Below are 12,069 nucleotides of genomic sequence, written 5' to 3'. Positions count from 1 at the left end.
CATGTTGTTGAATTGCAAAATATTGTATACGTTGTTTAAAATAAATGTTGTTAATGTTTTTAATCAAAACTTAAATGCTCAAACTGAACTTATTTATGAGTAAAATAAGTTAAGTGGCAGACAGAAAAGGCAGCAAAGAAAACTCAACACATATTATTACATATTATAAGTATTCACCCCCTGAGTCCATACTATATGGTACTGTAGCACCTTCTTGGAGAAATTACAGCTATGAGTTTTTTTGGATAAGCTTTTACCAACTTCACGTGTCAGGATTATCCTTGTACACGTGCTCACACACTATCAGACTGGTTGGGGTTCATGGGTTCACAACATATTGACACATTCTATTCATTTAAATTTAACTCGGAAAGCAAAGTGTACACATCATTGTAACTCAACAAATTTGGACATTATTGGAAGGTTGTGAATACTTTTGCACTATATCCATACTATAACCACATTTAATTACAAATTAAACTTAAGAAATATAAGTACTGTGTGATCATTAACATATTGACCACAAAGGTATTATGTATTATGCCCTAGAAGTTCTTCTGTGGCATAAGTGGTTAAAGTGTTAACCTCCCTGCATTAGAAGTAATGTTACTTTACCTTTCAACCTGAACACGTTCAGATATCCTGTATTTTATGATATGATGTACAAATTCTGTATTTTGGTACAGCTCCATTGCAGAACATCAATCAGAACATACTGTATGTTCTGTATTGGATTTTAACATAAGGAACATTTCAATGAACATAAATGTTAAAAAAGAAAAACAAAATACACATTAAAACATTTGTTCCATGCTTATATTCTAATGGGGGATACTGAAATGTCATGTATACCGTACTGTATGCGCAACCCTATTCATACACACACTTACTGTAAATCCATTTGATATTAATAGTATATGGTTAAGCATGACATCTACTTGGGCATATTTGTCTTCTAAGCTCCAGCATCAAGTATCACTAAATGTAATGAACCAGATATACATGGCATTTGAGTTTACTGCCCCCACTTAATTACCCAAGATAATTACCATATTATTTTCATTATGGGCTTTAATTGAATACTGTTAATAAGTATATCTGAGTATGATTGTGTTTAATTTTACTAAACAGTGGAATATATATTAATATATTATGTCACATTAATTTAAATGATTGCTTCATCTAGGTCATTATAACAAGCACTCTATTTATTATTTTGATTGATTTAATTGCATTAGATATTGACAATTTCACACTTTACAGGGAACAGATAGATATTTATATGTAGTGCGTTTTCACTAACTTTTTTACTAGTTGTACCCTTCTAAATCCTTCTCACATGTACATTTGCCTCGTATTTAAGTTGATTTTACAAAAATTTAGATGGTTACAAAAAAGACAAATTATGAAGAAGTCAAATGGTAAAAAAAAAACTTCAATCAATTTTTAAGAGCTTTTCAAATTTATCAGACAGTCAAGCGATTCAAACTGAAACCTGAACAGTGGGTGAGGATCTTAAAACTGTCAGTAAGTGTTACTGAATCATTGAAAATTTAGGACAACTACTTTTGAGTGTACAAAAATGTAATGCTTGATCAAAGAATGTAAAGGCATTCTTTTAAAGTTATACTAACCCAAAAAAGTGCATAGAATGGAGCTCAAAATGGTGCACTGCTGAAGAACATAATGAGAAACAAAATAACTAAATCACAATGGAGGCAGTGTGCCTGAAACATTACATACAGTATACCTCAGCCATGCAATTGTTCACCTAATAGTTAGAACGATAATAATACAATTGTATGTACTGTATGAGTGCATTTCAGAGCTAAATGAACATGAACAAGGGGTGTAAAAGCTCTTCAAATGACAGTATCTAGTGTGGTGGCCACCATTAGTGTTATAACTGACTGCAAGATATTCGCCTCACAGGTTGGCATGTTTTGGCTGTTGCAGGTGCCTTCCAAGGGAGTTTTGAGAACTGTGTGACCCTGATCCATTCATCTTGTGCCAGCGTCATTATATGTGGTCATCCTGAATACAGCCATTTGCTGGCATTGTGATTGGTATTGTAATGTCTCAGAAGTGTACTAAAAGTGTTGAAGTGGTTTCCAGCAGTTCCTCGGTACGTTGCAGTTTGAAGCCAACCCAAAGTTTGATTATTGTTATTATCGGAAAGGTTTAGTAACACTAAACAGGTTTTTAGTAACACAGGTTTAGTAACTCATCATCTAACAAAAAGACTTGCAATACTGTCACTTGTCATATGCAATATTTTCATACCAGTCTTGAAGTGACACCTAGTGGAAATCTTGAAAATTACATACAGTAGCTTGCAGCACTCCTTTTCCTCGAATGCCAGATATTCTCAATTCATGCCACTGCAGGCTGCTGGAACAATCAGTACTGTGAATGTTTGTCTTAATGTTAACTGAGTTATGTAACTAAGGAGTGTGTTTTGCTGACAAGCGGCACTGGAATGGATAGGAAAGTGCCAGTATTTATGTATAACTGATTTACCAGAAACATTAAGTCATGGGATTTACACAGTAAACATTTTTTTTATTCTAAACTCAAAAACTTACAGTAAAACAACACATTTACATTGTGAGTTATGAAACAGACTGTGTTTCTGCAGACATTTGTGACTTAAAAGACACCATAGCACATCTGCTGAAAAGTGTCGATTCTCCTCACAATGCTGATCATCTCCCCAGTGCCTGCATCATTACTAATCAAGTTAGCAGGCATTCTGCTAGGTCCTGTCCGCTGTCTCAATGTATACATTAGCTGTGGAATTAACAGAGTAAGAATTATGTTATTGATTTATTTACACAGAGCCACCTTCTTAAAATGCAATGTGCATGGTTTGTTGAATTTGACCACATATAGCATTACACACAGTTAATACGTTAATTAACGCGTGAAGTTAATTGAAATTTTGTGCATATGTGTTTCAAGATCTGTAGATTAATTCAAGATTTTTGAGGGGAAAAATAAAACTAGAAACTTCAGTGAAGCAAATATTTAAAACAGGCAAAACCAAAATCTTAATAAAATGCTCCTACATATCTTTCAAGTAACTTTAGATTGCTGGAATAATCAAATCATAAACAGTTAGTTAATTTATACAGTGCCTTGACAAAGTATTCAGTAACATATTTTTCATGTTTTGTTGCCACAGGTTCTAAATTTTAAATAGATTGAAGTAAGCTTTTTGAAATTGATCCACAAATTATTGAGTACCATGTTAACACAAAATAAATGTTCCAAAATCTTTCATTAATTTACTAAAAATTAAAAACAGAAATGATTACATTTAAAAAGTATTTATACCCCTTGTAATTGCAAGCTTAAATTTGCACAGGTGCAATAAATTACCTCAAAGGTCATACAATTTGTTGATTGACTCCACCTGTGTAAGAAATTTGTGGATCACCTGTTGTCAATTATTTTGTAAATATAAATATACCTCTCTCTGTGAGGTTCTACAGCTTGGTAAAGACTTTCCCCCCAAAAAAGCACTTAAAATTAAAATGAAAGAGCATTCTAAACAAGTCAGAGATATGATTATAGAGAGGCACAAATCTGGGGAAGGGTACAAGAAGATAGCCAAGGCACTGAACATCCGTTGGGGATCAGTGCAATTCATTGTACAGAAGTGGAAGAAGTATGAAACTATAGCCATGCTGCTTAAATCAGGCCACCCCCCTAAACTTAGGTGCCAGACAAGAAGGGCACTTATCAGAGCAGGTACAGAAGACAGTGACTGCAATGGAAGATAATGTACTGTACTGTACATGGGTCAACAGTTCCCAAGGTGTTCCACAAAAAGGGCCTTTATGGGAATGCTGCAAGGAAGTCCTGGCTGGAAAAATATTTTCTTTGCCCGCAAAGAGTTTGTAAAAAATCTAGAAGATACTGCAGTGATGTGGCAGAAAGTCTTGTGGTCTGACAAGAATAGAGTGGAACTTTTTGGCATGAATGCTTAGCAGTATGTATGGTGCAAATCAAACACCGCACACCAGCCAGGTCACACCTTCCCCAGTGTGAAGTATGGCGGTGGAAGTATCATGTTAAGGGGGTGCTTTTGAGGAGCATGGACTAGCATCCTTGTCAGGATCCATGGGAAGATGAATGGTGCACACTGCAGACAAATCCTGGACAAAAACCTGCTACCCTCTGCTAAAAAGCTCGAACTGGAGAGGAAGTTTGTCTTTCAACAGGACAATGACCCAAAGTACACTGCAAGAGCCTTGAGAGGCCCAGTCAGCATCCTGACCTTAATCCCATCAAATATCTGTGACAAGACCTCAAACTTGCTATCCATCTAACCTGACTCAGCTTGAGCAATTTTGCGAGGAAGAATTTTGCAGAGTGGCTACATGAAAGAATCTTTTCATCAAACATATTGTAGCTGCTTTGAATGAGTAATTAGGACTCAAATGGAGTGAAATTCCACATGAGGAAACAGAGTTGCAATGGACTCTGTGTAATTTACTCTGTGTAATGTGTAATTTAAAGAAGTGAAGATTGAAAACTAGGTATTTACGGTTAAACTCAGTTTAATGTACCAGTATTCTTTGTGAATATTCTTTTTGACCAGTCTTAGTGAATATTTTAAATGGGTTATGTGGAGTTTGTGGAGTTGACATTTTCCAGAGCATGCAGGTCTAAGAGCCAGATTATTGAAGAGTTGATCTGAGATGTACAGTATGAGAGGCTGGGTGTCACGGAGTGAACTTGAATGCTCTAGTATGTAGTGACTAATGAAGAGTTGATGAAAAGGAAGAGGATTTGGAAGTCTTCCCGGAGAAGGAACACGTGTTTTGTAGATCTATGATTCTGGTAGGGGTCCAAAAGTCAAGAAAAGACCACTAAAACATGAAAAACTATTGACATGCCTGATCTGTCCTGATTTGTATAGAATGCATGGCATTCAAACATTGCAATGGTAATTACTACCCGCCAGCTCTCCACAATGCCAAGCTGGGACTATTTCTTGCTTTGCTGCAAGAAGTTGATACAACAATGCACTTCCCAAAATCATAGTGAAAAAACGTTTACTGCAATTTTACAGAATCTTTAAGTGCATTACATTTATATTGTTACCAGAGTCACTGTACATTTACAAATGTTTCAGATCCTCAAAGTTTTAATGTAATATTACTTGGCTAAGCCTAGAACTGACCTGAAGAAATTCCTCAAAATTTAGTGAGCCATATTCTTCCTTGGCACATTCTTCAAATAGCATTCTGCGTTCTTCTTCACTGGATGCATCATGAACTTCATTCAGGGCTTTGTCACTGCAAAGGTACAAAAATGTTAGTCAAGTTCTGGGATCCTGAAGGGTTTATTCTAAAATATTGCTTAGTATACTCAAGTTGTGATACTTTTCGTTTAACCAAAACCAAATTATATTTGACCTAAACTAATGGTGAGAAAAAACATGACTAGTTACACTGTTTTAGTCAGCTTGAGTGATACATTTAATACACAGCTGGGAGGAGAGGCTAGTGCTCTTATGCAGCTGCCATCATGTGGAAACCATGATGTACTACAAGAGCAAAAAGTTATTGCTTAAAGTAATCAATATAAAGTCTATATCAAGTATCAAGTCAGCTATTCAGTAAAAAAATGACCACTACACAAGTGCAATGGCAGTAAGAGAGGCACACACAATGTTGTCAACTCACATTTCATGGAAGTCCAACACGCAGTCACAGTTGCTATCAAACATTTCAAACAACAACTTAAGATTCAAGATGTCCTCGTTTGACCAATCTGGGTACTGCTTTTGGAGTTCAACAACCTTTGTTTGCCAGTTGAGCTCGAATTCTATGAAAGAAAATGTGGATTAGAACATACAATATGTCTATCCAAAAATCATCCAGGACTTCTGGGAAGTTCCAGAAAGATGTTATTATGCACCTAATGGAGACATACTGTAGCTTTTCCTTTAAAAATTCACAGAAAGAACAGAAGCTGTTATTGTATGTTTAGCCATGAAACTTGCATTAGGTATATACATTACAGTAAATAATTTATCAAGGAAATGTGAACATGTCCAACATTATTTAAATAATTTATTATCACATTAAACACATGACACATTCATACAAAAAAATTAGATGCAGATAACATTATATATGGAGTCTCTATATATATCTCTTTTGATTATCAAGTCTTTACCGTATATATTCACCTTCAAATTTGGATTGTTCTGCTACCGAGCGAATCCTGTGATGAACAATCTCAGCACAGAACTCCAAGTTGATCTTATGTATTTGAAGTGCAAAATCGGTTTGTGCAGAATCTGGGGATAAAGGTTTGGTAGATTCAAATGAACACAGTTGGTAGAGTCTGGTTGTATAAATATAATGTTAACAGAGAGGACGTACAGTATCATGAAAAAACTATGTATTACATATTACTCAATATTGAGACTTTTAGCATGTTCAACATTATGCTAACACATAATAAACATATTACATAAAAATCATGGATTAAATTTGCACTATATCAGTTCACTCTCAAATACAAACCCATGTGCCATATTGGATAGAAATACTGCCTCACAGCTCCATAGTCAGTATTTGTCTGTGTGGAGTTTACATATTCTTTCCATATTTGCATAGTTTCTTCCCACCTCCCAGAGATATACAGGGTAGATTTGACTGGCTGCTCTAAATTGATCTTTGCCAGGGTTGGTTTCAGCAGAACATCAGACTTGTTTTTTCACTGTACAACAAGTGCTGGTTATGGGTCTAAAGAACTACAGTATAAAACAAAATGAACTCCTCTCACTGGTGGACTTTCTGATGTTCTGATGTTGAAAATATCAGAAGAATATCTCTGATGCATTTAATCAATACATTAAATATAAACTGCAGGTATGATCCCTTGCCACAAGATGTCAGAGCTGCAAAGCTGAATTGAAACAGCACAGCTTCTCTTTTTCACGAAGTCCTAAACTTTGTGTGTGCCTTCCTACTTACACGTAACAACTACCTGGTTATCCTTCAACTCCGGTCATCTCCACTTATTTATTCCAGTGCCTACCAGAAATTACTCCAATTGCAACATGTCAAAAGATATCAAATTCACTTCAGGGACTTAATTCTTCAAAGTGACCAAAAATATAAATCAATAAAATTAATATTGCAGGATGGGCAAAAGTAAGATACTAAGTAATGGAGACATGCACACATTAAGTACTCCAAAATGAGAAAATGTCTTTTCAAAGATGAATTGATGGTAACATTTTCTAGGCCTATGTTACTAAATATAAGATTAGCGAAACAAATGCAAAACAGGCAATTCTGAACACAAAAAACACATTACTTAAATATAATTAGCCGTAAGACACAGTCAAATACTGAATAAGTTATCAGTGAACAAATACACAAGAGAAAAAGCAATTAAGATAATAATGTATTTATTAAACACTTAATTAATTACCCTCATCAAAATCAGGATCCTCATAACTTTCAGGTTCTTGAACTAGTGGGTAAGAAAGCTGGACCCCCATTGCGACTGAAATAGAAACAAGATAAGAAAACTACAGTACTGTACATTATCACTTGAGAAGGAGACCAGACCAAACTGTCAAATACAATCTGTCAGATAAATCCCCAGAAATCAAGTGATCAGGTAGAGAAGTGAGAAATTTCTGTTCAACTGAACCTTAATGCAAACTGAATTAAGAAGGAATTTTAGTAGATCAAACTGAATAGAGTGGAATTTTGCCTGGGCATTGGGGTTAACACCGCTACTCTTGTTAATATTATTGTGGGATCCTTAATGATAGCTGGTAGATAAGCTCTTTGATGTCTCATCAGAATGACAGCTTCTCCCACAGCACAGTGTCCCTTGTTACCATACTAAGACATTGGTTTGTAATCTCATCCAAAGAGAAGAGTGCTACTGTACCTACAGATCCACCAATGCCTCTTACACCAGAGACCTGTCTTTCCTCTGAAGTCACCAATCCCTGTACTATCCAGGTCACCCTTGCAAAGCTTATGAGATCTGACAATAGCAGACTACAAGGTGTAAGTGCTGTTGTTGCACATATTGCACACATCTTCCTGTGCAGTTGAGCATTGTAATACTTGCAGCTGATGACCAGATTAATGTGTGAGAATTTTGGACTGGAAGTGGTGAAAATGTATAGAAATGTAAGAGTGTTAAGTACCTCTATAGCTGTTAACCAGTGGAAATAATGTTAGACTTAAAAACAAATAAACAGCCTGATGAGGTATGAGAACTGGTGTTTTCCAAAGAAGATATGTACTGACCAATCTATTGAAATACAACAATTAAAAATATGCATATCTAATAATATAAGCAATAATAAAGAGAACAGAAAGTGCATTTATCACTGTTTGTTGAGAATAATACAGCAATGACCTGTGTACAGTGTATGAGGCAGGACTAGTAAATACAGTCCTATACAAAATTTTGTACAAAAATCTCATACAAAGTACTCTTTTTTTAAACTCCAAAGAAACTTCAGTTACTGTCCTGATTTAAGAAACAACTGTCACCAAAAACAGGACAATAAAAAGCTGTCATTTGTTTTCCTGAACTTGATACATTTTTTGTAAATATTTAATATACAGTATACTGTACAGTATTTAGGGTGGCACAGTGACACAGGGGTTTGTATTCCTGCCTCACAGTGCTGGGGAGCTGGGTTCACTTCTGGACCTGGGGTGCTTATCTGTGTGGAGTATGTATGTTCTCCCTGTGTTTGTGTGGGATTCCTCCAGGTACTCCAGTTTCCTCCCACAGTCCAAAGACATACTGGCAGTTTAATTACTGTATGTTCTGGGAAAACTGGCTCTGGTGTGAGTGTGGGCATGTCTGTGTCTGTGTCTGCCCTGCAATGGACTGGTGTCCCATCCAGAGCGTATACAGTACCACTCCGACTCCTCTGCAAACCTCAACTGGATACAGCAGTTAGAAAATGGATGGATAATATACAGTATATATATTTAACCATGTAAAAAATCAATCATTTGGTTTCCAGCGTATGGCCTAGTCTACAGTGGGTGTTGCTGAGAGTTTTTATTATACTGCATATATACCGTAACATCACAGGCATGTTCTTTTGTGTCGGGGGTTTCAGTAAGGGGAACCCCAGAGACTGCCTTGAGGGTCCTCAGGAACAAAGGAAAGCTCTTCACCTCAATTGTGGTCAAGAAATGTGAATCATCAGCACTCTCACACAGGAAAGCTGTGTGACAGCAGACTGCTATTACATTTTCCTATATGCATTTGTTGTTTGCACTTATTGAAATTGTCTATTGAGATTAATTGAAACTTTCTTTCTGATAATTGCTAATCATTAAGCACTAAATTAAAACGAATTAAAATCTAAGGATTCTTCGGCCTTCTTCTTATTGTTTTCTAAAACAGAATTATTGTTTAATAGTTTACAGGTGCTGGCAATCTTTAAAATGTGACTAACTGGATTTAGAGCTTGCCAGTCTTGTCCAAAAAAACAAGAATCAAGAACCTATTTAGCAACTCTATCTGCTTCCCGTGTCTTTCATTTATTGTAGACGGTATTCTTTCGTTCTTTCATTTAGTGTTTCTAATTTTAATAGACCTGATTTTAATAAAGTAAACTGTGCTAAGAATCTTGTTTAAATGTCCTTTTTCAAAATAACAATAAATGGAGCTCCTTAAATATGTATATACTGTACTGTACACAGTCTGGTTATTCTGCCCACACAGGGCTACTTATCCACATTACAAGAACCTACTTTTCACCACATCAATTGCAAAAAACAAGCGATACTCACTAATACAGAAGTCGCAACGGACGCGCTCACACAACTTGTTTTAAAAAGTTGAAAACTGGAATCACGCGCACGGTATCCATGGCTCCAGTGGCTGGACGGGTCTTTTTTATTATTTGCTTAGTTCATTTAATGTCCCCTTTTTATAAGAGGACGGGGGTTGGGCTATATTTACATTAAGTAAATCGAGTTACGAAGATCAATTAATTGAATAAGATACCAAAAAGCTTCTACTGGTATGAATAATATCGGTTAAACCGACAAACCTGATTGCATGAAATTCTGTATATTACGCTCTGTGCTTAGAGAAGAATGGCGTGTGATACAGGAAGTGTTATTAAACTGTGCCGTGTCTGGTCGAAGCTGGTGGGACAGTAGTCTTATTCCCGACCTTTCTCTTGGTATTTTTAATTCGTCGTCTGTAACTTTGGATTATTTTCGCAGAGCTGGCTGTGTTCTGCTTTCAGACGCAACACAGGGCGCGCTGTCAATGAGTTCACACCACTTGTGAAAAAACACCTTTCACAAGTTGCTGCATCTTCCTAAAAGTGTAGAAAAGTTATATAGATAAGATTGAGCTCATAATCATGCAGGGATTGTGTCTCACATGAAGTAAAAGTCGGTCTTAAAAGACATTCCTGGAATATGTTAAATACTGTTATAGCTCATGGTGAAGAATTATAGTATTGTCACATCTCCAAGTAGGTGGAGTTAGTAAAATCATTTAACTTCCTTATTGATCTGTGTTTATCAATCACAGCCTGTGCATCTGAGTGGATGCAGGAGTCATTAATCTAGTGTTAGTTAGTTAGTCTAGTGCAGTGTGGATTAATCATCTGGTACTGTATGACACTTTTTCTGTGCAACAAAAAACTGTGGTCTATGTGGATCCTAATGCCCCAGTATAGTGATTGGGACAGTATACTGTAAAATAGGCACTGTCCTATGGATGAGATGTAAAACCAAGGTCCTGGCTCTCTGTGGTGATTAAAAACCCTAGGGTGTTTCTCGAAAAGATTAGGGGTGTAACCCCAGCGTCCTGACCAAATTTCCCATTGGCCCTTACCAATCATGGCCTCCTAGTAATCCCCATCTCTGAATCATCTTCATCATTCTGCTCTCTTCACTTTCAGTATTTGAAAGATGTTTAAATTCTATAATTTGGTACCCTGATAGAATGATTATTGTATGAGAGGTGCTTTTTGTACATAGTTGCTTCAGAAACTGCAAACCATCTATGAGCTCCTGGTAGCACAACTAAGGTAAGATCCAAATTGGTGGTCAGTGACAGCACTGCAGGTTGAAATACTGAAGTTAGTTAAAAGAAATACCCTGACACTCCAAACGCATTGAGATAAAACCTTCCTTATACTACACATTAGTCGCTTGGATTACATAATAATCCAATTACTTTTATTATTGCTGAAAACTTTAGAATTGTCTAACTTTATAAATCACACTTTATAGACTGTTTTATTCTAAAGGTGCATACTGATACACCACATAACCATAAAGAGTTTCAAACTCTGCTTTTAACTACATGTACTGGTTTTTAAAATTCAGTTGTTTTTATGAAGCATTCTGTTGTTAGGTCCGTAATTGAACCCAGGGCTGTGAGGCAGCAATGCTAATCACTGCACTAATGTTTTGCTCCCTAATTTATGTTAATAAATTAAGTTATTATAAGTAAAATAACAAATATAATAAATTAATAAATACAAATAATATAAATACATTGTAGACTTCCTAATATGAGTATTGCAGACTGAATATATTATTTTTTTAGTTTATTTCTCTTTCAGCTGTTATGTAGTCTTGGTCGCTGAACAGAAAAAATGCAAACAGTATTGGTGGTGTAGGTAATATTGCTTATTAGAAGATGTGCATGTTTTTTTTTAAAGTGTGAACGTGTTAAAATGTGGTTTTTCACAGAAGTGAGTTTTTGCTTTGAAAGACTTAACCATTACTGTAATATTAAAAATAAAAAAAGTGTGACACTGACTTGGACATTTGTTTGATGTGAAAGCACAAAGGATGTTTCCTGTAGATTTTTTTGGTGTAAATTAAAAAAGACAAATGGTATATAACTGTAGGCAAAAAGATCACTTTATTCCATCGAGACTAAAGGCAATTTCAAAGCAATTGTGGATTTGTTTGTTTTTTAGAAGTACAGTATTTTCAAGGAAATGCAGGAACACAAGCATTAAAACAGCACAAATGAATAAATAGAATACTGTTTTTATTTAAAAAAATGTAATTG

At 35.7% G+C, this 12,069-nt stretch overlaps 1 protein-coding gene across 3 annotated transcripts; it reads right to left on the bottom strand.

The window, feature by feature from the left end:
* Positions 1–2,541: 2,541 nt before the first annotated feature.
* LOC138242214 (uncharacterized) lies at positions 2,542–10,130 on the bottom strand. Of its 3 annotated transcripts, none has more exons than XM_069197652.1 (6): positions 9,813–10,130; positions 7,462–7,536; positions 6,206–6,316; positions 5,697–5,838; positions 5,192–5,306; positions 2,542–2,790 (listed from the first exon to the last, which is right to left on the bottom strand). In XM_069197652.1, the coding sequence occupies exons 2-6, from the start codon at positions 7,529–7,531 to the stop codon at positions 2,650–2,652; spliced, it is 579 nt and encodes a 192-aa protein (XP_069053753.1). In that variant the 5' UTR covers positions 7,532–7,536; positions 9,813–10,130; the 3' UTR covers positions 2,542–2,649. The 3 variants fall into 3 exon arrangements, with proteins under 3 accessions (XP_069053753.1, XP_069053754.1, XP_069053752.1); XM_069197653.1 differs by lacking the exon at positions 9,813–10,130 and adding an exon at positions 9,093–9,222; XM_069197651.1 differs by lacking the exon at positions 9,813–10,130 and adding an exon at positions 7,933–8,031.
* Positions 10,131–12,069: the final 1,939 nt, after the last annotated feature.

This window comes from Lepisosteus oculatus, chromosome 13, assembly GCF_040954835.1.
Source record: "Lepisosteus oculatus isolate fLepOcu1 chromosome 13, fLepOcu1.hap2, whole genome shotgun sequence".
NCBI lineage: Eukaryota > Metazoa > Chordata > Actinopteri > Semionotiformes > Lepisosteidae > Lepisosteus > Lepisosteus oculatus.
The sequence above is the reverse complement of the archived record's forward strand: the minus strand, read 5'-3'. Positions and strand labels throughout refer to the sequence as shown.